This window comes from Neofelis nebulosa, chromosome 1 (genome assembly GCF_028018385.1).
Source record: "Neofelis nebulosa isolate mNeoNeb1 chromosome 1, mNeoNeb1.pri, whole genome shotgun sequence".
In the NCBI taxonomy this organism is placed as follows: Eukaryota; Metazoa; Chordata; class Mammalia; order Carnivora; family Felidae; genus Neofelis; species Neofelis nebulosa.
In genome coordinates this window covers 146288679-146315484 of record NC_080782.1, presented here as the reverse complement: position 1 = coordinate 146315484, position 26806 = coordinate 146288679, and the positions used below count along the sequence as shown (strand labels likewise).

The following is a 26806-nucleotide window of genomic DNA, read 5'->3' as shown; positions in this document are numbered from 1 at the left end:
CAAAGGCAAACTTACTTGAATTGTTCCCATTTTATATTTTAAATTGCTCCAAATTTTGCATTCTTCTTCACGAATATTCACGTGGTGTAGTAAGAAAACATTTTTTTAAATTTTTTTTTTTTAATGTTTATTTACTTTTGAGACAGAGACAGAGGATGAACGGGGGAGGGTCAGAGAGAGAGAGGGAGACACAGAATCTGAAACAAGCTCCAGACTCTGAGCTGTTAGCACAGAGCCCGACGCGGGGCTTGAACTCAAGAACCGTGAGATCATGACCTGAGCTGAAGTCGGAAGCTTAACCGACTGAGCCACCCAGGCGCCCCAAGAAAACATTTTTAATTGGTCACGAGTTTAATAATTTGAAATTTCTCTCCAAATTATCTAAAGTTACATTTCAAGAAAGTGCACCATTTATGCTACAAATATTTAGTATCATGTATGTACAGGCACGAGAGATATACTGTCGAGAAGACACATGGTCCCTGTCCTCATGGAGATTTTGTAGTCTAGTCCAAGAGACAGACAATAGATATGTAAACAAGACAACTAGGAATATTCATTGTTGGGGCTCCTGGGTGGCTCAGTGAGTTAAGCCTCTGACTTCTGCTCAGGTCATGAGCTCACTGTTCCTGGGTTCCAGCCCTGCGCTGGGCTCTGTGCTGACAGCTCAGAGCCTGGAGCCTGCTTCAGATTCTGTGTCTTCCTTTCTCTCTGTCCCTCCCCCACTTGCTTGCTGTCTCTATCAAAGATAAACATTAAAAAAAAATTTTTAAAGAATATTCATTGGTGATGAATGAATGAAATAAGCAAAGTGGGGAGGAGTGCTAACTAAGTCAGAGAAGAGATGGCTTTTCCAACATGTAAAATATTTTCCTGTGGCTTAGCACCCCTGAAACGCTTGGCATTAAATACTGGTATGTTCAAGGTCTTGGGCCTCTGACCTTTTTAGTTTGCTCTACAACTTTCCTGGATAACTAACATATGCCCAGACACACTCACATAACTCAGTAAGGATATAAATGATGAACATGATTAATGAACCTGACCTGATCGACATACATAGACATCAAGTACACATGGAACATTAACAAAATTAGACATGAACAAAATTAGACCATATTTTTGGCCATAGAGCACATTTCAACAAAGAAAAATAAAAAAAATCAAGAGTGAAATACAGACTATGTTCTCTAACCTAGGTATTAGTGTGAAAAACAAAATAAAAAGATAACTAGAAAAACCCCTATATTTGGAAATTAAAAAACATTTCAAAATAACCCATGGGTCAAAAAACAAACAGAAATCATAAAATATTTTGATCTGTTACTAAAAATACTATATATCAAAACTTGTGGGACATAACTAAAAACATAACTAGAGGGGAATTTCTAGTCTTAAAAGTACATATTAGAGGGGTACCTGGGTGGCTCAGTCGGTTAAGCATCCACCTTTGGCTCAGGTCATGATCTCATGGTTCACAAGTTCAAGCCCTGCGTTGGGCTCTGTCCTGACAGCTCAGAGCCTGAAACCTGCTTTGGATTCTGTGTTTCCCTCTCTCCCTGCCCCTCCCCCACTCAGGCTCTGTCTGTCTCTCTTTCAAAAAAAAAAAAAAAAGTACACATCACAAAACAAAGCCAGAAAAATAGAAAAAAGTGAGGATGAACAAAAGCAAACAATGGTTCTTCAAAAAGACTAATAAAATTAATAAACTGGTAAAACTACTCTGGAAAAAATAGGATAGAAGCCACAAATAATACTAGAAGTAAAAAGCAAACATTGCTACAGGGCATAAGAAATCTAAAAGATGAAAGGTATTATTGGTAACTTCATTCCAACAAACTAGGTAAAATGAGCTGGAAAGAGACATTGGTCATGTGTCTCTTGTGTTCCTCCAATACTTGATGGGTATGCCAAAAATGCAAGACAGTGCCTACTCTTTCCCTGAGCCATTTCCCAGGCTGGCGTTTAACCTGTTTATCTCAAGTGAGTAACCTTGAGATATGAGGTGATGCCTCCCTCCAGGAAAAAGAACAGGCTTGCTTACTGCTTGCTATAAAAGTGGTGGATTCCTCAAGTTCAGTGTTCCTCAGACATGACATAAACCCACTGCATGTGTAGCATCTACCTAAGCCTCTTCATGTCACCCCCCGTGGGACTTGTGAGCAAGAAGAACCCCTGCAAATATGCTGACAGTAGCACTCGTTGCTGTGCCATTGGGTAACAAAGTCCTTTGTCTCTGTTCCAGGAGTTTTGTGTTTTCTGCCAACATCCATGAAACAGTAACAGGTTAATTGATTAGATTGTAAGTGGGGTAAAATCAAATCCAAGACCTGACAAAATGTGTAGATGGCACTTAGGTAGGATTCTAGTGATGGTAAAGATATCAAATCCACACTCTATCCCTGCCACAAAAAAGTAATCTGGAAAAAATTGTCAAAATAATCATTTGAGGGCTCTGGAAATTGACCAAAGGCAAACAAATTGCGAATCATTTATTCATTTTTTCAAACCCTGCGAATTTCGGGCCAGAGTAGTGGGAGTCTGTGGCATTCTTGCCAGAAGCAGACTCCCCAAATGGGTTGGTGCAACATTGCCACCAGGGTGAGGTCAACATTCAAAGCCAGGAGCTCCACTGCTAGAGGGAGCTAACTTGAGTTGGAGTGGATGACATAAAGGCCATACCTAACAGTGCTGGCAGTAAAAATTGCAAACCTGGGAGGAAATAAATGGGGAAAGCCCATAGCTCTGAGCCTGAAGTTTGTGCTCTCATATGAGGTAAGCAGCAGACCAGTGGACTAGCCAGAAAGTTAACGGGGAGACCTTCAGTGGCTCAAGATAAGCTCTTCACATATCTCTGCATGACTAGGAGGCTACATATATGTATACACAGGGGAGACACAGCCTGCCCCTGTAGATATTTTGCATTTGAACCCTGGTTCTAGCACCATGTGACTGTGGGCAAGTCAACTTAACTGTTCTGTGCTTTGGTTTCTTCATCTATATGATGGGACAAAAAAATATTAAGAGGAGTAAGTAGATTAGGTAGCATAAATATAGAACATAGAAGAGCAAGCGTATAGTATTACAAAAGAGCTTACATTATTATTTCTTGAAATGGGGTATAACACTAGGCCAGAATCCTTAGGGAGATTTCCAGGATTCACTCCAGATCTATGGAATAAAAATCTCAGGGTCAGGGGAAGGAACCTGAGAAAGAGGAATACTTTACAATAGATTAGTTGATTCTTATATATCACCAATGTTTGAGAACTACTACTTTCGGGTAAGAGGTTATAATTTTCCGTATAGTGTCTGTGTCAAGATGCCTTGAGGATTGAAACTATCATATTTATATCAGTACCTCCATTGCCTAGCACACAGTAGACATGTAGTCAAACATCTATTGAGTGGTAGAATTTTATTTAAAGCTAATCAACCTCCAACCCTCCAAGTCCTACAAGGTAGAACAAATAACAAATTGGACATAGAATTTAAATCTTTTTATTAATATGAGAAAGCTAAACTTACTGTAATATCATATAGAGCACCGATTCTTTAAAACCCTTTGAGTCACAGACTCTTTCGAGGATGTGAAGAAAACTACAAACCCTCCCGAAGACTGAAGGTACATGTAAAATCTTCCAAATAATTTTAAGGGGTTTACCCGAAGTTAAAATCCTCTCATGTGAAAACTGACTTGTCTATCTCCTAGAACAGAACAGTAAGTTCTTATTTACCACTGAGTCTCTAGTTCTAAGAAAAAAAGCATAGAACATAGTTGGCACTGGATAAATACTGGTTGAATGAATAAATGAGTCATTCATGGATAAAAAGATATCATCTGGGGGTCATCTGAAACTCCTTGAGTGACCCAGGGGTGAGGTGGAGAACCAAAGTACAGGTGTTGCACATTTTATTCATGACCAAGATGTAACCTTGGATTTCTGGAGGTGGTGATGAGAAAAGAGGTCATTTTTTTAAAAAAAGGGCTTTTTGTATGCTTTTGAGAGAGGGAGATGGGGGAGGGGCAGAGAGAAAGGGAGACAGAGGATCTGAAGAGGACTCTGCACTGACAGCAGAGAACCCGATGCGGGGCTTGAACTCACGAGCCATGAGATCATGACCTGAGCCGAAGTCAGACACTTAACTGACTGAGCCACCCAGGTGCCCCAGAAAAGAGGTCACTTGGATCAATGTTCTCACCGAAGATAAAACTGAGGAAACACAATAAGCGTCCTCTCGAAGATGTAAAAGATGGAATCTACCAGGTCAAACTAAGGAAGGAGGATTAGAGTTCAGGAAATAGTGCCAGTGCTGCTTTTGCCCTTGTGCTGAATTGCCAATCTAGAGGAGTCCAGTGCAGAGGCAGAGTTGTATTTTCATCAACAATTAGAGTTGGAGAGACAAAGGTTGCGTTTGGTATCCACCCAAAGACTGGAGCCCAAGGGCTGTAACCTGGAGTGGGGATACATGGTGCAGTGGATCATGTGGAGGAGAACAGAACATCTAAACCCTAAGTTCCAGACTGCTAATGACCTCAGGCACTTGGCAGGAAGAAACAAAAACCTCTTAAGGAAGATGAAATCATCTCAGATCTTAAATTATTTCTGTATTCTTTTCCAGGTTTTTCAAGCAAAGCATCAAAGATAATGCCAGACAACATGAACTATGAGCAACATGAACTACAGATGGCAGGAACAGAACTGGAGCAGACTGTAGATAGTGGAATTAACAGACACAAAGGATAATCCATGGAAATAAAATCCTCATTTAAAAAATGCAGCAAGGAACCAGATAGCATACCAGTGCAGATTAAGGAAAAGAACCTTGCCAAAAAAAAAACAGAATTAAAAAATGTAAAAACAGAGGGGCAGCTGGGTGGCTCAGTCAGTTGAGCGTCTGACTTCAGCTCAGATCATGATTTTGCAGTTTGTGAGTTCGAGCCCCACGTTGGGCTCTCTGCTGTCAGCACAGAGCCTGCTTTGGATTTTCTGTCTCCCCCTCTCTCTGCCCCTCCACTGCTTGTGCTCTCTCAAAAATAAATAAAACATTTAAAACTATATATATAGGGGCGTCTGGGCGGCTCAGTCAGTTGAGCGTCTGACATCGGCTCAGGTCATGATCTCACTGTTCGTGAGTTTGAGCCCCGCATCGGGCTCTCTGCTGATAGCTCAGAGCCTGCAGCCTGCTTTGGATTCTGTGTTTCCCTCTCTCTCTGCTCCTCCCCTGCTTGCACTCTCTCTCTCTCTAAAAAATAAACATTAAAAAAATAAAAAATATATATATAAACAGAAATTATGAACTCAGTGAATGAGTCTCCTGGCAAACTAAAAACAGCTGAGAAGTGACTTCATGATTTACAGGCTATATTAAGAAGAAACTATCTAGGATGACACAGAAAAAATAAACACAATACACACAGAAAAATGAAGACAGAGGAAACATACCAAGAAGGTCTAACATGTGTTTACTTAGAATCCCAGAAGTCAAGGACAGAGAATACTGGGCAGAGGAAATACCTAAAGAATATAATTGAGAGTTTTCCAGAACTGATGTATCAATCCACATATCTAAGATGCCAAACAAAACCCAAGTGGAAAAATAAAATGAAATCCTCACTTAGACACAGCATAATAAAACTGTGGAAAAGCAAATACAAAGAAAAAAAACCCTGAAAACAGCTGGAGGAAAAAGACTCCACTAGTTTCAATGGAGTAAGAAACTAACAGTTGATTTCTTCATGGCAATGATAGGGAAGCCAGAAGACAATGGGAAGGTTATCTTCAAGATCATCACCCAAAGAGAATTCTATGTCCAGAAAAAAATTGATTGCCTTTAAAAATGAAGGCAAAATAAATACATATCTAAAACAATTTTTTTCAAGGGTAATCTATTTTTGAGACAGAGGGAGACACAGAATCCGAAGCAGGCTCCAGGCTCTGAGCTATCAGCACAGAGCCCGACACAAAGCTCAAACTCACGAACACAAGATCATGACCTGAGCCAAAGTCAAACGCTTAAGCAATTGAGCCACCCAGGCGCCCCATAAAGACATTTCGGAAAAAAAAAAAAAAAAAAAAAAAAGTGAATCTGCCTCCAGCTGAACTGCACTAAATTATCCCAGATGGTAGTTCGAAGACACAGCAAGGAACAGAGAGCAAAAATGATGGCAAATATAGGTAAATCTAAATGAATGGTGACTATACAAGACAATAACGACTTGTCTTTAAAGAGATACAAAATACATGACAACATATAAGTTGAGAGGGAGGTAAATGGAGTCATGAGGCAATTGTTATCCAATGTCAAATAATTTAAATCACACAGAGAACATATTCTGTAATAACAGTTCAATTATAACTTAAATAGCTATGTTTGAACATGAAGAACTATAGCTCCAAATAATATCTGTGGGTCAAATTATAAGTAATAATGAGAGCAGAGTATTCTTTGAAATTATCGAGTAACTAAACTAGATATCTATGCTTGGAGAATGGAGGTTGTGGTTTGCAGAGCTCCAGAACAGCCTCCACATTCCTTCCCCATCCCCAGATCCATACCCTTGTGAGGGCAGAACATATAACTTGCTTCTTACCAACAGAATAGGGCACAGGTAAAAGGATTTTGGAGGTGCAGTTAATGTTCTTATACTGTTGGCTCAGAGTTAGTCAAAAGGGATCTTATTCTGGGTAGTTTTGACCTAATCTGGTGAATCCCATCTGGCCTTTTCTGAAAGAGACTCAAAGTAGCAGAGTCTCTCTTACTGGCCGTGACGAAGCATACAGTGGAGACATGGTCTGGAGAGGCAGCCTCTAGTGGCAGAGGGCTGCAAGGAACTGAATGTGGTCAACAATCTGATGAGTTTGGAAGAGGACCGCAAACTCCAGCTGAGAACACAGTCCAGGGTAAGTAACTGATGCAGCCTTGTGAACCCCTGAACAGAGGACCCATCTAAGCTGTGCGTAGACTCTGGCCCATAGATACTGTGAGATAATAAAAATATGCTGTTTTATTTTTATTTTTTTGAGAGTGCGTTCGTATCTGTGCTTGTGCATGAGCAAGGGAGGGGCAGAGGGAGAGGGAGAGAGAGAATCCCAAGCAGGCTCCGCGCCCAGCATGGAGCCTGATGTGGGGCTTGATCCCACGACTTTGAGTTCAAGACCTGAGCCAAAATCAAGAGTCAGAGGCTGAATCGACTGAGCCATGCAGGTGCCCCAAAGGTATGCTGTTTTAGATGGGAAAATTTGTGGTCACTTGACATAGAGCATAGAAAATGAACATACAGCTGAAGTAGCATTTAGAAGGAGATCTCCAGTTTTAAATATATAGTTGACTAGAAAGGTGAACATTTGAGCTAAATATCCATTACAGTACTACAGAAAAGTGACAAACTCAACCTAGAAAAAAGGAAATCATAAAAAGCTGGAATCAATGAAACAACGACAACAACAAGAAACCAAAATATTGGTTCTTTGAAAAAAAAATAATACAGATGACACCCCTCTGAAAAAAGGCTGGGCAAGTAAAACTGAAAGATGATGAAAGAAATAGTAGTATAAATTTGTATGCCACAAATAATAGTATCAGGAATGACAAGGGGGGGGGACATCATTACCGATATGGCCTATGTTAAAAAGAGGGCAGGAATAACACTGTGCTAATAAATTTGAAAATGTAGATGAAGTGGACAAATTCTCGGGAACATTCAATTTGCCAATATTCTACATGAAGAAATACTCTTATTAATAGAAAGAAAATTTCAGTGCCTGGGTGACTCACTCGGTTAAGCGTCTGACTCCTCATCTCCATGACCTGGCTCAGGTCATGATCTCGTGGTTTGTGGGATGCAGCCCTGCATCGGGCTCTGGGCTGACGGCATGGAACCTGCTTGAGTTTCTCTCTTTCCCTCTCTCCCTTTGCTCCTCCCCTGTTCATGTGCTCTCACTCTCTCTCAAGACAAATAAATAAACTTAAAAAAAAAAAAAAAGCTATTTAAAAAAAAAACAGAAAGAAATTTGAATTGGTATCCCACAAAGATGCCAGGCCCCACACATACTTCACCTAAGATTTCTAATAAACATTTATGACAGGAGTAATGCACATCTTAGAGACACCCCTCCAGGAAACAGGGAAAGAAAGCCACTCTCCAACTCATTTTACAAGGCTATATCATTGTGATATTAAGCAAAAATCTTAAAATAAGCCAAATCAAAAACAAACCAATCATATCATGGCCAGGTTGGTTTTACTTCAGGAAAGGAAGGTTGGTTAATATGAAACCAATCCATGTAACAAATCATGTTGAGATTAAAGGTGGGAAAACAACAATTTTTTGCAATACAGAAAGAGCTTTAAAAAATTTTTTTTTTCTTATTTATTTTTGAAACAGAGAGAGCACAAGCAGGGGAGGCGCAGAGACGGGGACCCAGGACCCAAAGCAGACTCTGCACTGACAGTGGTGAGCCCGATGTGGGGCTAGAACTCACAAACTGTGAGATCATGACCTGAGTCACCCAGGTGCCTCCAGAAAGAGCTTTTGATAAAATTCAGCAACATCTGTGATTATGAAAAGCTCTTCACAAACTAAGAATAGGTATTTCTCAATTTAATAAAAATACCATAAACTGCTTACAGAACACCTGGAGTGCATTCCCAAAACAAGCATGCCTATTATGACCACGTCTCTTCAACAGCGTACTGGGGGTCTGCCAATGTAATTAGACAAGAAAAAGAAAGAAAACCACAAAAGTTATGAGGAATGGAAAGAAAAGCAAATCTGTTCTGACTTGTAGGTGATGTATTTGCATATTTAGAAAGTTCAAATGAATCTATAGAGAAATTACTAGAATTGATAAGCGAATTGCAGCAAGGTTACCAAACAGAAAAATCTGTTTAAAAATTTTATTTCTGGGGCACCTGAGTGGCTCAGTCAGTTAAGTGTCCAACTCTTGGTTTCGGCTCAGGTCATGATCTCAAGGTTCGTTGGTTCGAGCCCCACATCAGGCTCCGCACTGACGGTGCGGAGCCTGCTTGGGGATTCTCTCCTTCTCCTTCCCTGCTCACTCTCTCTTTCAAAATAAATATATATTGAGATTTTTTCAATTTCTGTGCACCAGCAACAAACAAAATTTAAAGACATCATTTACAATAGCATCTAAAATATAAAGAAAACAATTATTAATGTAACAAAATTTATGGAATGCTTTATGAAGAAAATCACAAAACTGTTATCAAAAGATCTAAGGAAGTCCTTATCAATGGAGAGATGTTCATTCACTGGAAAATGCACTATTATAGAGAGGATTAATTAAGTATGATTCCAACAAAAATCCTAAGACTTGTTTTGTTGAAACTTGGGCAAATTCCAAACTTTGTACAAAAATGCAAAGGATAGGGGCGCCTGTGTGGCTCAGGTGGTTGAGGGTCCGACTTCGGCTCAGGTCATGATCTCATGGTCTGTGGGTTTGAGACCCACGTCGGGCTCTGTGCTGACAGTTCGGAGCCTGGGCCCTGCTTCAGATTCTGTCTCCCTCTCTTCTCTGCCCCTCCCCCGCTCGTGCTCTTTCTCTCTCTCAAAAATAAATAAACATTAAAAAAAATTTTTTTTAAATGCAAAGCATAGATGACAAAGATGACAGCCCAAATCTTGGAGGAAAAGGTTATAAAGATGCTTTACCTAACATCAAGAATTTTTTTTCTTTTTAAGAGAGAGAATATGAGTCGGGGAGAAGGGCAGAGGAAGAGATACAAGCTTAAGCAGGCTCCAGGCTCAGCATGGAGCCCAATGTGGGGCTTGATCCCATGACCTTGGGATCATGACCTGAGCTGCAATCGAGTCGGGACATCAACCAACTGAGCCACCCAGGTGCTTCATTTTCATTACCAGAACATTGCTGATCTCTAGTGGGGAAATTCAGGGATGTGATCAGGAAAGGATACCCAAAAGCCTTCCAGGGTGCTGGCAAGGTGGCATTTAACCTGAGCATTGGTGATATGAATGTGTGTTACATTATTCCTCTTTATATACATCTAATAACTTTTTTCAGGCTTATTTTTTTTTAAGTTTATTTTGAGAGAGTGGGGAGAGAGAGGTAGAGAGAGAATTCCAAGCAGGCTCTGAACTGTCAGCACTGAGCCCGATGCAGGGCTCGACCCCATGATTTACAAGACCAGGACCTGAGCCAAAATCAAGGGTCAGACACTTAACCTACTGTGCTACCCAGGCGCCCTTAATAAATTCTGCTATTATGTCCACTTTTATTTACCATTTTAAGTTTAAAATTTTGTTACAGACGATAGAATACCAGTTCTTAAAATATAGGGACACCTGGGTGGTTCAGTTGGTTGAGCATCCAACTTTGGCTCAGGTCATAATCTTGCAGTTTGCTGTCAGTGCAAAGCCGCCTTTGGATCCTCTGTCCCCCTCTGTGCCTCTCTCAAAAATAAACATTTAAACACACACCCACACAACGGAAATACATCTAAGTGGACGGTGGGATGAGTGGACTTTATTCTTCTAATTATTATTTTTCAAACTCTTGTGCTGCCTTTTCTCTTTAATTAAAAAGATTGTGCCAGACCAGTGTTACTTCTAGTAGATCTTGATTTCCGTAATAGGATCATTTCTAATAATATCTTACAGATAAAATGGAGAAATGTAGAATGAAAGACAGCACATTTGGTGGTCAGGGATAACATCCTTGTATTTTCTTCCTGGATTCGCTTCTATTATTAACAAAGTAAAAGAATGTGTTTTTTTCAATATTCAGCAATGGGGACTGGCCAATAGTCCACCTGTCTCTGAATTAGAGATTAATCCACTTAACCACTGGCCTACCTAGACAACCATGAGCTTCCCCTGTGGGGAGACAAAGTTAAAACTCCTCGGGGAGTAAATCTTTTGATCTACATATTCTTTTACTTCTAGCACCCTGAAAGGTCTTAAGCCTCTCTGAGTCCATTCCACTTCACTATTTACGTAACGTTAGCTGCTCAGAGACCTATCCTGTCTCCCCAACTAAGTTACGTTCCTGGTGGTCAGAGTACCGTACTCATTTCTGAAACCAGAATTCTAGATCATTCATGCACATGATAAATACTTTCATATTCATGTTATGTATTTACTTAAGAGCCGTAAGAATACAGGCTGCGGTAAAAACTTCAGAAACTTCAGACAGATCAAGAGACTAGAACTGGACCAATGAGGAAAATACAGCATTTATTAAGGGCTTGTATAGGGTGGCTACTGATCCTAAGTGTTGCGTAAACATCTCATTTTATTCTCTTTATAGCAGCTATTACCTTAGCGACAGGCGAAGACACAAATAAAGTTAACACAATCACTTGTGTGAGGGCACACAACTGTAATTTGCACTTGGCGGTGACTCCAAAGCTAAAGCCCTGAACTGCTGCTGAGCTATAGGGAAACCGAGAGCTAAGCCTTCTGAGATCTCTCCTTGGTTGGTGTCCGTAAGGCAGTACTGACTGCACAGTGGTCGCGGGAGAGGCCTCGGGAGCCAGAGCGCCGTACTTCACACTCAGACTGTGCTAATGATACTGAGATACAGGGGGGTTTCTTAACCTCTCAATGCCTTCTTCATCTCCTTGTCTGTGAAATGGGAAGAATATCCTCAGTGCACAGGATTATCGTCAAGATGAAATGTGTCCATGCAAGTAAAGTACTTAGCGCAGCACCTGACTGCACATATCAACCTGTATTTACTGCTAGGTCTCTGCTACTTTTGTAGAATTTTGCCCCGGAACCCAAATGTCCCCTGTGAGTACATCATGAAGGGTAAGAAAACAATTGAGGAAACTTGGCATTATACAACCTAAGGCTAATTTACTTAAAAACAAAGAGCTTTTTAGGGAACTGAGGACTTTACTCCCTTTCACCCAAAACTTTCAGTGAGAAAATGCAAAAAGGTTTAAAATGAGGTAGTTTAGAGGTGGTATTCTTCTTCTTTATCATTCTTTCTTGGCCAGTCCCTGAGATGTCTAGATGAAACACCCAATAAAAACCACTCTCTCGCTACAAACTGTACTCCAAGCTGCAAGTTTTTAAGAAGCTGTAAAAAGACAAATCCTGACAGAAACAAGTGAAGTCAGTTTGTTCAAAGATTTTTTTTTATTCTACAAGAATTGATTGGTGCAATCCTGCAGGACCCACGTGTTTAGAGAAATTTTTCTTTTCAAAAGTAAATGAAAACCCCCTTTGAATTATTTATATATTAACTTCTGAAAACAATAGTCATAGGGTCTGCTTTGTCCTATAGAACTATAAATGTTACACAAACTGAAGCAAAAATGGATGTACAGAGATTTAAATGAAACCTTCCAAAGAACAAAACCGCTCCTTGGTCCACTGTGTTTTCAAAGATGATTATCATCAAACCAGGATGAGAGCTGTGAACCACAAACCGTTTGTGTCTTTAATAGAAAAAACCATGTTTAGATTAATTAGCAAAGTAGTATCTTAAAATGGATCTTCACACAGTTGATATTTTAGTAATAAACCTGTATATCAAGGCCCTTTCCATTATTTATTTTACTTTAAAAATATATACAGCTAAGGATGTTAAATATATATTCTGAGCCATATGTCTAAACATAAATATTTGGGAAATTCAAACTCTTCCAACAAGTTACAAAAGGATTAAAGAAACAAGAGGAGCTACAAATTATACAGCAGGAGGAAGAAAAAAAAGTTCTTAAACATTTAGGTCTGGATAGATCGGTATTTTCTGATTTCAATATACATACCCAGTTGAGAATAGACAGCTGTCAAACTTGAACCAGTTACAGAGAGTGTCGACTAAGCCTGTACTATTTTCTACAACAGGAAACAACGGTGACTTCAAAAATTTCAAGACAGCTCGATAGTTTCATCAGAAGTTATTTGTAGTAATCGTCTAGTATCGTGTAGTTCTGGGAGGCACAGACTGAATGACCGCATTACCTAAGCCAAACCAGGTGCACTGATGCTGCCTGACGGGGATTAATTATGGTGGAAGGTATCGGAACACAACAGAGCAGACAGGCAAGCGGAGAAGGACATATAACGTACACCCGTGCGGATCAATCACGTTAACGCTAGTGTTTCAAATCTAAATATACAGGGACACTTATAAAAGCTGCAGGACAATCCCGATACAAAAACCCAGAGATAAACCTGCAAAATGGTCAACTTCAGTTCCTAGTCTGCTGCTGAATAGCTTAAAGAGTAGCTATTTGGTCTTCGAGGATTTGAGAATGAAAGGGGTAGAAACGTGTTCATCCCTCACTGCACTGTAGCATCTGAAATGAGCAAGCGCAACACCTTTGAATTTGTTTTGCTCTTACGTGCAGAGCCGGTTCTACTTTTTGAAGACATTTAAAGATAGCTTTGCACTGAGTTAACTTCTAGTCCACAGTGGTTAAGTGACTAGAACTGCCATCCCATTAGCATTCTACGGGACAGTCTTGTTCAGCACTGCTCACTCTGGGGTGGGGGAGGGAGGCATGGCAAAAAGCAGCTGCAATTCTTTTTTTTTTTTTTTAACAGCAGAAAAGCTTGAAATACCTACAGAGTTTTGCATGTGTCTTGTATTCTATTCTGGAACACCTGAACAAAATCTTATTTCAATCAGCTCGGTCTATACAAGTTATAAAATACAAACACAGTCTAAACCCTATAGCGTACAGGATATGCACTGTTTAATATTCATTAAATGCAGTACAATTGATGAAGATTATCAAATAAGAAACACACGGCATTCTGAAGTTTTAGATCATCTTCGGGTCACTGACCAGAAATGTACAAATTACATGTGCAAGACAAAAAACAAACAAAAACCAAAACACACACAAAAAAGAAAGGATAAAATCCAAAGAAACCAACTTCCCAGTGCAGCACCACCCTCAGGATATGGCACTTTTACAATACGAATATTACAGCGGTCAATTTAAGCCAGGAATGACTCAGACAGTGAAGCCACATTAGGGCAAGAACCAGCCCATCAAAATGTTAAAGTAAAACAGATGAACTTTTTTCTCTGTAAAAGCACTGAAAATGTAATATGCGCAGACAACTCACTAAAACTTTTCTCATTTCATTTGCCTCCCGATGTAGGATCTTAAGTTATTCTGTAATTATTCTACTTGTTTTAACAGACTGATTTTTAAGGCCTATATAAATGCTGTTACGTTGCTGAAACCTACTTTTTTCTCTGTGGTGAGAACGTCTTCATGGAAAAAAGAACATATCGGCTTAAAAATCACAGAATGGAGACAAAAAACAAAAGACTGACAGTTTCCAAGCTAGTAAGAAATAAATTATACCATGATCCATCGATTTAAAATTATATCAATATTAACTAACATTTCCAGGGTGGCTCCCCCCACGCTCAAATTAAACAGTGCAGACTAGGGCCTGGTACAGTGAATCACATTTGGTTTTCTGGAAAACAAAACTTTACTATAAACAATTAAAAGGCAATTTTCTTCCTCCACAACACATAGACATTAAATGGAAGGTTTTTAAAATATCCACTACCTATAAGAAAAGTACTTTTAAATGGCTAAAAGGAATCAAAATACCAAAGTTTAGTATGTGAAGATATAAACAACCAAGAAAAGATCATTGGTGCTGAATATTGAACATGAATAGCCCAAAATAAGTTCCGAAGTTTTGTCTACCTTTACAAATTAAAAAAGGTGTCCTTTCCACAGTTTGGGGATATGTGCTGTAAATCCCCCCCAACAAGTGTATGAGTAAGGTTTAAAAATGTTGCCAATAGTAAGTTCTTCGGTACCTAAAATTAACCAGAGGACAGCAATATTAATGGTGGCAATGGTGCAGCAATTCTCAAAACGTAGTTACGATCCAACACGAGTTGTGGTGGTTCTTTTATCTGAGAAAAAGCTTTTCAGAAGAAATACCTGCCCTATGCTAACCACCAGAAGAATGAGGGCTTCTCCTACTGACCAATAGGCCACTCTCGTATTTAGATCTTCTGCTCGGCTTCGGCCTTGGGCTTCTCTCAAGCGGAAATGAGTCTGATAGTCGATGACAGACTTTAGAGCTTCATGAATTGAAACACAGGCAGATTCCATCTAAAGAGAGATAGGTGCAGTTAGTAGGTGGGACACTTTTTGCCCTATCCATCTAATATATTCATCTTCCAGTTAGATCTCAATTCCTCATCTGATCTAACACACCACTGAACTGGCACTCACTCACTCACCCGCTCATTTACGCCACTGGTTCCGGCAATGCAACCGGCCCTTCCCTTCATCCCCACTAGGACAACTGGTGAGGCCGGAGATTTGGTGAGGCAGCGGCTTGCCCCAAATTGGAAAGTCACAGCGGTGGTACCTGCCATGTGCTAGACAGAATGCTAAGCTGACAGCAGCAGAAATACTTATCAGTGACAGTGGGTGGTTACAGAGTTTTAAGTTCAGGCTCCCCCAGGAGGAAGAATTAGGAGGCAGAGAATGGCAGGGCAGAAAATTTATCAATAATGAGTACAAAGTCCAAATAGATACAAAAATAAACCAAGCACCAGACAAAGTTAACCATCTTAAAAGCAGGTGAGTCTGAAAGTGATAGGTCAGGGCGTCAGTGTCTTCTTTAATTTATCAATTTGCTGAACATGTGTCCTCCCTCCTGCCAGTCAACCAACACATACGTTCTCAGTGGGAGGGTTTCAGTTTCACTGTGTAATCCATTTGCCAGCCTTCATCTGATGACACCTTACCTTTCTATACATTCATCACACTATCTGCTTTGAGAAAGGGTAAGTGTCTAAATTTTTTGTTTGTACAGCAGAGTTTAATATTTTTCTACTGCTGAAAACTTAATCCTAGTGATGAAATACCTGCGTTATTATTATACTTATTCTACATCACAAACCATGTATTAAGAATGTTACAAACAATCTGAGGGTTTTCTCACCCTTATCGCTAAGGAAGGAACTGTTGATATATACTGTGCACAGCCACACAAAGGAAAAATGTCTTTATGATAATAGGACAGTGATGAGGGCCACGGAGTATGGGAAGCAGAGGGAGGAAGATGGCGAACATTACTACTTTCCTATATTCTGGAAAATTCTCCAATAAATGAAGTTTATCTTAGCAACCTTCCCATTTTCCTTTCTGCTCCTCTCTCTCCTTTAGACCCCAAAACTGTCAAGCTAACTCAGTCACTAGAATACCCCCATGTCACAAAGTTATTTGGGCTCCTCTCTACTACAGTGTTTATGACTTGTATAACTTCTTCCCTCCTTTCACTAATAAATCCACAGAATCTCTCAAAAGATTCTGGGATTTCTTTTTTCCGGTCTTACTTTTTGTGAAGGAATAGAGAACTAGAAAAGAATTCAAACATTTAATAAAGTTTTTGCCAAAGTAAGATGAAAGAAATCACTTATAAAAATATTCCATTAAAGGTGCTTCTACAAAGTACGAGAAATTACGTGGTCCACGAAGTACGAGAAATTACATGGTCCACAAACTGCATGTACCTGTTAGATGGACACTCAAACGTTTTTCCTGTTCCTGTTTTGTCGAGGGCCCTAAGAATCAAAGATTAGCAAAACGGTGCTAAAATGAAAAATCACGTGTTCTGATCTGTGGTAGGAGGCTCCGGAGGCGCTTCTAGACTCTCTCTCCTTCTCAGGCGTTCTCAAAGCGGGACGGAGGCTAATCCTGGGAAGCGTGCACAAAAGCGAGGATCTGACACAAATTCAGAATGTTTAAGGATTCCTGGAAGTCTGACACGGAGTAAGGGTTAAGAAGCGCTGGATGAAAGAACATCACAGAAATAAAGGGACTAACTGCACGGATTCGTATAATTTTTGAGAGGTTTCCCTTTTTTCCCTACCTCTTCTAATAAGGAGAAGTGTTCAGATTTAAGTCCATGTTCAAAAAGTTCATATTCCAAAGAACGTGGTACAGTGAGCCCCCAGGTCAATCATTAACATGTGGCTAATCTTGGTTCACCAATATCTACGTATTCCTCACCTATTTTTCTCCCCACTCCAATTAATTTGAGGCAAATCCCTTAGCTGTTATCATTTTAACTATACTTTTATACTTTATATTCATTTCTGCAAGGCAACACTACACTAAAAGCTACAACCCTGGTAACATTAGCACATGTAAAACAATTGAAAAATAGTTCCTTAGAGTTTTCAATATAAACTCGGTATTCAAATTTCCCTAAATATCTCGAAAGTTGTTTCCAAATCAGAATCCAAACAGCTTCGTGTGGCTGATGTGTCCTTCAAGGGTTCTTCAATCTGTTGGTTCTCTTCCTGTCTTCCCTTCCCACTTGAAGAAACTGGGTTCTCTGTCCTGCAGCATTTCCAACTTCCTTCTAACTTCCAATGTTGTGCACTTCATTAACACATATTATCAGAAGACACACAATGCCCAGTTACCTCTTCATCTGGAAATGGCCATTAGATTTGGTGCTATCAGTGTGATCTAGCCATGGTACAATTCCCCCCCAGTTTTCCACCTAGTGGCTTTAGCAGTGACTGGTAACACTGTCTACTCCAGATCCATCATTTTACTAATAGGTGAAAAATGGTGATTTACTACAACTCGGTAACTTATTCTGCATTTACCAGCTGGTACATTTTTCTATTCTAAGATGTGAACAACTGCGTTGTGAGTGTCACCAACCGTAGGAGGTATGAGGGACTCATTAGCTTTTCAAAAGTAGAAAAATAAGATTAAGATAAAAAATGTGATACAAATAAAGGAGATTAACAGCTATTAACTGCTTTATTACCACTCACATGTTATATTTATCTATCTGGCTTGTAGAGCAAGCTACCTTATACAAATTAGAATTCATGAAGCTTATGTTACAAACAAGGGCCCCAGAGAAAAACCTTTTTACAAAGCAAAGCGCCATTCACACGGCATGGTAAAATAAGAGAACATTTCTAAAAGTAAGAGTGTATGAATGCATCCTGTTAATGCTCAGAGTAGGACTACGAGTTAAGGCTCCTGTACGTTATTATTGAGGAGGGCACTTGTTGGCATGAGCACTGGGTGTTGTATGTAAGTGAGGAATCACGGGGATCTACCCCAAAAACCAAGAGCACTCTTTACACACTGTATGTTAGCCAATTTCACAATAAATTATACTAAAAAATGAAGATAAAATAAATATACATTAAAAATAAATAAACATTTTAAAAAATTTAAAAAATAATAAGTAACAAATAAAAATGGCTTCTGTCACCACATGACTTGGGCCAACAACCTAACTAGAACCTGGGAACAATGAAATACCACTTTAAGGGCTTAACAAGTAGAATTAACAAATAATTCCTTCGGATACCTAATTGAGTACCTTTTAGATAAGATCTAAGCTCACATTCTGTTTAAGCTGGAACGAAAATGGCCCTTCTCACCACCTGAGCCGCATCTGTTCACAGACTTTAAATCTCTTTCCTTCTCTTTCTCTTGTTAAGCTCTTCTTCAACATAGAGTCCAACCTGCCTTCCTTAACTATTTTTGTTAGATGGCTTACCACTGATCTTTAATATTTTGCCCTAAGTTCTAGCAAACATTCTAAGAGCAGCCTGAATGAACACTAAACACTGGGAGAACACTACCAGGTGGCATATTGATTATAGATTAACGAAGGCATCATTTTGTTTCCAGTTATACCAACCTGCCGGGTTATGGAAGCCATATTCCTCATGAACCACAAAAAATGCTTCTGAATGCTGGAGCACTGTCCAGTCTTCCTAAATTTCCTTTCCCACTGAAGGGATCCTCCTCCTTACACTTCAAAGTTCATAAAATCCTTTCACAGTGGTCTCCACCAAAAATGTCTGAAGTTCTCTGAAATGTCTAATCTACTATAAGAATTAAGATGGATCTGAAAGACTGTGTGAAAGTCTCAAACTCTGTGTTCATCAGTGGGTGAATGCGTGTGAAATTATGCTTTCCCTCCATCTCAACACACCATTCTGTTGCTTTTCATTTACCTGGGTAAGGGCACTGACTCGGTTCTCACTAGGAAACAAAGGCGGGTCTTCTCCAACTTGAAAATCAAAATACACGGTTTTGTGTGTGAACGTGGAAAATTCATTGCTGAAACAAAACTTGTATGTCCCGTTTTTGGAGGCGGTGAAGGTAAAACTATCATACTGTTTCTTCATCTCTTTGTATAACACGTTACCATCAGGATCTTCTAATCGACAGTCTACATCATAGTGTCCACCAGTAATCACCTATGAAGACAGAGAAAAAGGGAAGAAAGATATCACTGCAACTCACAAGTCTGACAAAGCAACCAGACTTCCTGTTAAAAGGATAAGACTCCTGGCAGTGGACTTTTACTATCAAGGGCAATTTCACATTTTTTAATTTCCAGCAGTGGATGGAATTTGGGAGGCAGATTTCAGTTCAACCAAAGCTTTACAGACACTGGACAAATTTCCCCATGATGGGACAGAGAAACTACCTAACCAGCCAAATAACCATTCTAATTAATGCAGGTCTCTTAAATCACTTGAATCTCCCAACAAACCTACAAGAGAGGGTTTCTGCCCTCCATTTGACAAACTGAGAAACTGAGTTAAGATAAGCAACCTACCCAAGATTGCTCATCTAGTAAAAGGCAGAGACAGAATCTGAACCCCAAAGTCACACTCTTGACCCTTAAGCTCACTGCCATGTAGTATTTTCCTTCCCTAAATTTTCTCCCCTCATTTCCTATGTGCACCATCCAAGCACACACACGGATAGCGTAGTGCAGGAGGAAAGCAGACCAGTCCTTAACGTAACACCCCAAGCATATATCTATTATAGAACTTAAATTCACTTTAATGCCAAATTTAGGTTTGTTTCTTAAGTGCTTCTCTACGTCGGTTATATGGAATTTGATACACCTTTTGTTTTGAACAGCATTATGGACTGAACAGACCCGTGGGCTATTGATTCTAACAGTATAGCCTCATTTTACATATTTGTTTCCCAGAGAAATATCAATGATTAAACTATCCTGTTTATACACTTGTGATTAAAGCAAAAACAAAACAAAAGCAAACAAATCTTTTGCTTATCTGGAAGCCTGTATTAAAGGGCAAGCATATTTGAAAGGAAAGCCAGGGGGGTAAATGAAAAGTTCTGAAGAGGACTTTGGAGTTATTTTCAAGGGCTTGTGCTTCATCAGTTACAATTTAAAGGCCCATTTGGGTCGTACAAATGAAGGGGAGGGAGGTTCTTCCTGAGGTAAGTAGACAAGCATAATGAGAGGAAAAGGAGAAAAGGATTAAAGAGGAGAAAGGCCTCCTTAGAGGACAAAGAATTAAGTAGGAAGAAAGAGGGAGGGGGGATGTAAGAAACAAAGGGTGCAGGCTGAAAGAATGGGAAAGAAGTGAGGAAGAAGAGACGCAGGTTTGAGCGTTCCCAACCCCCATGAGAGCAGGTGGCACAAGCCTGTACTTTCAAGTGTGAATGCTCCCGGTGAGCACGATGTTCCCATTCGAGATCTGCAGAACAGAGATCAAACCTCGCACTTCAAAGAAGGATCAGCTGCTAATGTGACCTTTTGTCACTTAGAAAATACAATGAATAACTGAACTATGTTACAAGATCACTTTGACAAATAAATGAAATATAACTATGTACTGAGGAAACTGCTAAGGAAACTGTTAATATGTAAATATTAACATACAGGTACGATGTTTCGACTTAAAAAGTGTCTTATCAACTGGGCATTTACTGCCTCTCCAATGACAACAACTTTTCCTCCAGGTGAAAGTCATGACTTCATTTTTATGTACCTGATTATTCGTATTTGGCCGTTGTGCTGTGAATGGTCAAATACAACAAAACTGAACAGGACCAGAACAGATCACCATGCCACTCTTCCTCCAGCAAACTTCCAAACAAATCATCTTATTTCAGATAAAAAATACCCCTTTAGAATCTGTCCGGTCACGTAATGTAGAAACTGGGAATCATCCCAAACGAAGTCTCCCTACTTGTCCGGTTAGTCACACAAATTTCTTGACGTTGCTGCCTCCCTCAAATTCATCCGGCCTCTTCCACTCCTAATCCAGAGTCTAGACAGGACTGAAGCCACAACTTCCTAAAAGGTCTTCCCGTAACCCAATCTCTCTTCCCTCGAAACCCAGGGGTTCTCAGTCCCAGTTGGTTTAGGGACGGATAATTGTTTGTGGCAGGGGGTTGCATTGCCCGGGGCACCGCAGCATGTTTACAACCATCTCTGGTTTCCGTTCACCAGATGCCAGTAGAGTTGCCCCTCCCACGTCTCCTGGCCTCCCCATCACCCGTTCGCTTAAAACCTTGTGATAAATTCAAAAAAACCCAACCTGTTAACAGTGCCATACCACTCCTCTGTGTCTCCTCAAGGTGGCCTCAACAACCCTTTCTCTGTGTTCCAAAAATAGCAGACTGCCAGAAGTTCTCTGAACAGATCTTTGTTTTACATCTGCTCAAACAGTGGTGAGCTAAACAGGTCCTGTTTGCTCACCAATCACAGGACCCAAAACGACGATACTTACAGATCTACGGCTTATTACAGGGAAACAACATAATATAAAACATCACAGTCAAAGTGTCCACCAGAAGGGGGTCGGGGAGGTGAGGCATGGGCTCCTTTGTCCTCCCTCTGTGAGGACTGTAGCCAAACAAAGACTCTCGGCTAGGAACCACACAAGTGTGCAAGGAACACCTTGCAACCAGTGAGTCCCAAGAAGAGGCCTGTCACTGGTCACACAGGCACATCCCTGCTATATTACCAGTCTCAACAGCACAGCCTTTTGGGGGGCTGGGGGATATCTCACCAAGACCAGGTACAAATCATCAATCTCACTATTACCAACAAACAATGCTGACAAACTGGGACAAATCACCCCTGAAGCCCTTGGACCCACAGTTACAAAGCAACACTATTACTCACTGTACTTCAGTGTGGGCTCAAGCTAATTTCAGGAACTGAGTCTCACAAACACAATCTACCTGCCTAGGATGTCCTCTCCCCTATGCCATCTTGTAGAGTAGCTCCTCTTTCTCCTAGACACAATTCAAACATCAGCCCCTCGGTGACATTTCCCTGGATGAGCCCTCTCCTTCTGCCCAGCACTGTACCTAGTGTGTACCTTCACTGTTGCATTTAACACTGCATGACTGCATGTATCCATGTAAGCTCCCTGAGGTCAAGGTCAGTCTCACTGACCTTTGGGAGGTAGTGTATAGGAGTTAAGGACTTAACCTGGAACTGCATACTCATTCTGCCACGTGCTACGTTTTGCGACCTTGGGCTTAAAGTTTTCAAAGCCTTAGCTTCCTAAGTAAGGAAGAAGTAAGAACTCTACCCATTTCCTATGGAGGTGTCCTGAGAATTAAGTAACACGCCTGAAATGCTTGGCGTGCTGTCTGCTACCTAACAGACGTAACAGCTCATAACAGTAGTGGTGGTATTCTCGGCACCAAGCACGGTGTCTGACGCTGATACCTGAAATACACAGACATTTTTATATTACGATTCCTGCTATCTTCTTTTCAGTCCCCTCGTTCTAACCCATAAGGTTAAACAAACCAAAGGGTGATCCTTAGCCTCCCTTCCCTTACTCGCAGTAGCCAAAACATCATCGAGTCCTGTTGATTTCACCTACTGGCTTCTCTCCAATCCTTTCACTTGTCTCCTCCTCTACGGCTACCACCCTTGAAGCCTGGACCACTGTAATAGTCTCCTACAGCCATCTCTCCAACACCCTAATACTTTCTCTACCTGCACAAGTGAACATACAGTTACCAAAACTGTGTGAATCATATCACTGCACTGCTCACAACGCTCTGATGGCTTTCCCATAATCTGAGGAAAAACTAAAATCCTTAACTAGGCCAGCAAGGCACATGGTCTCACCCCTGACCTCTCTTCCTCTGGCTCCTTATTCCCAAGTACATTGGATCTCATGATAGACCTCAAATTCCCAGCCACTCTTAACACTTTTGCAAAGGCTATTCTATTCCCTCACCACTCCCCTTACCAAAGTATGTACAACTAATCCTTTACAGTTCAGCCTAAAATCACTTCCTAAAGGAAGCTCTCATAGATCCCAAAGATTAGACCGTTTATCCTCTATTTTCTGCCTTTTAAAAAAAAAATTATTTCTTTATTTTGAGAGCGGAAGCAGGAGAGAAGCAGAAAGAGTGAGACACAGAATCCACAGCAGGCCCTGCACTGTCAGCGAGGAGCCTGGTAAGGGGGCTTGAACTCACGAACCGTAAGATCACGACTGGAGCCGAGATCAAGAGTCAGACAGACACTCAACCGACTGAGACACCCAGATTTTCTGCTCTTAAGGTAGTTTTGATGAATGAGCAGGTACTAATTAAGAAAAGGGTTGGATGCAGAAGGAATCGAGAATGATGGTGGCGAAACAATCTATTTGTACCACTTCCTATCACCAGCACCTAGCACTCAACAGCTGCTCAAATAAGTTAAATGAGTCTACCAACAAAACAGAAATAAAGACTGTTGGGGTGCCTGGGTAGCTCAGTTGATTAAGGTCCGACCCTTGATTTCTGCTCAGGTCATGATTTCATGGCTGGTAGGACTGAGCCCCACGTCGGGCTCTGTGCTGACCACATGGAGCCTGCTTGGGAGTCTCTCTCTCTGCCCCTCCCCCACACATCTGCTTTCTCCCCCTCTTTCTGTCAAAATAAATAAATAAAGTAAAAAAAAAAAAAAAAAAAAGAAATAAAGATTGTTGTAGCAAACTTAAGAAAGTACATTCTGTTAAATAAAGTTTCTTTCCTATTAAAATCCCAAAGATGAAAAGGGTCCTCTCATTTATCACAGCTATTCGTTCAATGCCTTTGGCAGATGGTCTTCTAGCCTCGAAAGGAGCTCTTCCTGTGACAGGGGCAGCATTAACCAAAAGTCCTAACATCAAAGGAAAAACTGAAAAACAACGGAATTAGATATTGGCAGGACTTCAAAACTGATTCAAGTGGAGGTGTCAATCAGAGAGCAGGGGACCGGTCACTGAGCACTATACAACAGGAAGAAGTTCTTTTTAAAAGAAGTGCTTTAAGGGGGAAAGTTCAATAGGCCTTAAGACGAAGAACATTTTGGAGCACAGAAGGAAAAGTCACAAGAACCATTTCTGGAACTCCTGTATCTTCATATTTCGTCTAAAATGGCTCTCGCCCAAGATGTATAACAGGAAAGGCAAATGCCCTGCATCAGCTACCTAGAGGTGATTCTTGACTCAGCCCAAGAGTGGAGAAACCCAGACAGGAACGAGTCACCAAGCAGGATGCAGCCCCGACCCTGGAACCGTGAGCTGGGGCCCCTGGACTTTCAGAGCTCGTCGTACCTGGAACTCGAGGGTGCACTTGGTGCCCTGCGTGATGTCCTCGTAGAAACACTGCTTGGCATTGTCCGGCAGCTCGAAGGTGATCTCGGAGGCGCCGCCGGGCCCCGGCACCAGCAGCAGCAGCGCGAGCAGCCTGCAGCTCCAACGGCCCGCGGCGGCCGCCCAGCGCTGCGTGGACCCCGGCCCCGGCATCCCGAGGCGACGGAGGCGGCCTCAACCGAGCTGCGGGGAGACTCGGGGTCACGTCTGCGCGGACTCACCACGAGCGGCAGGCCTCAGTCCGGGCCGCCCGCGAAGACGCACGGGAGTCGCTCCGGGCCACGGAGAGATTCGCGAGGAGCGACGAGCCGCTGGGAGCGAGGGAAGGGCGCGAGAGACCGGGGCCTGGGGCCGGGAACGACCTACAGAGCAGAGATAAAGCCGGCACAGCACTGGCGGAAAAGGCCTGAAATGGCCGGAAGTGGGGCTAGCGCCTGGCAAAAGGGGGCGGGGCCTGAGGCACCTGCTTCAGCAACCCGGATGTGCTCGGCCCGGGCAGTGGGGAGAGGCCTTGGAGTGTGTACGTGGAAGCTCGCGAGACGTCTGCGTGGTCTCCGTCGGCGCCAGAGGCGAGGGGCGGGGCCAGCGTAATGAGCGTGGCAGGGCGGGCCCAGAAAAAAGGATGTGTCCAGCCGGTGTCTAGATAGGGCTTGTGGCCGGCTGGTACAGCTCAGTGAGCATAAACTACAGTTTTTCTTGTTCCTGTGAGAACTGATCGCTGGGGGTGGGGGTGTCTCCGAAGGAGTTATGAGGAGCTCATTTTACCCTACGGGGCTAATAACTGGTAGTAGAGCACTTTGCAACTTGCTGAGAGTTTTCTCATAAATAATAAATATTTGGGGGAAGCAGTTTAGCCAGGAGCTTGAATACTGGGACCACTCCCTACAGGACTTTTAATCCCTGTTCTGCTACTTACTGGCTGTGTGACCTTGGGCCAGTTGCTTAACCTCTCTAATTCAGTCTTCGCAACTGTAAAATGAGGATAATACTACCTAACCCAGACGATTATTACAAGACCTTAATATTTGCAAAGAGTACCCAGGAGAATGATCATCATATAGTAGGCACTCAGTAAGCTTTTGTTAAATAAAAATAAACATCAGTTGAGGGTTCATTATCAGTAGGCACTATGCTAAGCCTATTACCCAGGTCTTTTGATCCTTCTCCCATAAAGGAAGGTATTATGACTCCTGTTTTACCGATAAGGAAATCGAAGATGTAAAAAGTTGAGTAACTTACCTATGATCACACACTGGTTTGTGTTGGAGTGCTTAAAAAAATAGTAGGTAACTAACAGGTGTTGATTTCTTAAATTATACATTTTCTTGTGCATAAAAACACAAATTAGGTATCATTCCATTTTTTAATAAATGACCATGGTGAGGCTCGTGCACTTTAAGATGATCAGCAGAGGGTGGTAGAGGGCTTGATGAGAAGTAAATACAGATTCGGTGGTAGGAGCCAGGCGGGGAAGTGAGGGAGATGGGTGCGGAGGTCAGGTAGGGGTGAGGGATATTGTTAAGGGGTGAGGGGAGGATGCAGTAACTCCTGTGGCCTTTGGGGGCCCAAACCCTCCGCATGCCGGAAAGGAGCTCTAAGGAGATAAGATCTGGGGGAGACTGCACTTTCCTGAGAACTGGGCCAGAAACAGAAAGCTTATTTGTGTCTGGGAGTGGAAGGAGGAATGAATTTCAAAGTAGGAAAGGTGGGTTCTATTTTCTGACTCGTGAGTTTGCACAAGTACACACCACCAGTTGGGCAAAAGTGTAACAATACAAGACATTGGTGAGCAGTTTGTAGAGTAACAAGATCCCTCGCTCACTGCTAGCGGTTATGTGACTTGACACAAACCACTAAAAAACAGTGTGGCATTATCTAATAAAGCAGAAGATACATACATATGCCTAGAAATTCCACTTTGCTTCTACTTTACAATGTATACTTTAGAGCAGTGCTTCTCAGAGTGTTCTCCAAAGAACCACCCCCCAAACCCTCCCAGGGGGTCTGAGATTACCTGCAAGAGGCTTTTATTCATCATATTTTTCAACCAAAACAACAAATAATGGATTAAATGTAAAAGCAGATGAGCACCCAGCTTCTTGTATGAATCGAGATATTAAAGAGATTTACAAAAACGTATAGCAACGTCACTCATCACTAAATTTTTTATTTGGAAAATATAAATTTTCTAATATGTAAATATAGTTATATGTAAATAACTACATATTTAATATATATAAATAAAATATATAATATAAATAAATACAAAGCTCTTTTTCATTTAGAATGTTATGTTGACATGTATAGTGGGTTGAATTGTGTCCCCCCAAAAAACTTGTACAAGTCCTCACTCCACATCCCAGTGAATGAGACCTTACTTGGAAATAGGGTTTTTTGCAGAAGTA

The 26806-nt window shown here is 41.3% G+C and overlaps 1 protein-coding gene across 1 annotated transcript in view; it reads right to left on the bottom strand.

Annotated features, from left to right (window-relative positions):
• Positions 1 to 24925, bottom strand: part of LOC131520015 (uncharacterized) — a 45136-nt gene extending 20211 nt beyond the window's left edge. The window contains exons 1-3 of the mRNA XM_058743739.1: positions 24363 to 24925; positions 18993 to 19238; positions 14861 to 15093 (exon numbers count right to left, since the gene is read on the bottom strand). Coding sequence (XP_058599722.1) covers positions 14861 to 15093; positions 18993 to 19238; positions 24363 to 24554 — 671 coding nt within the window. The 5' untranslated portion in view covers positions 24555 to 24925. The remainder of the gene's footprint in view (positions 1 to 14860; positions 15094 to 18992; positions 19239 to 24362) is intronic.
• Positions 24926 to 26806: the final 1881 nt, after the last annotated feature.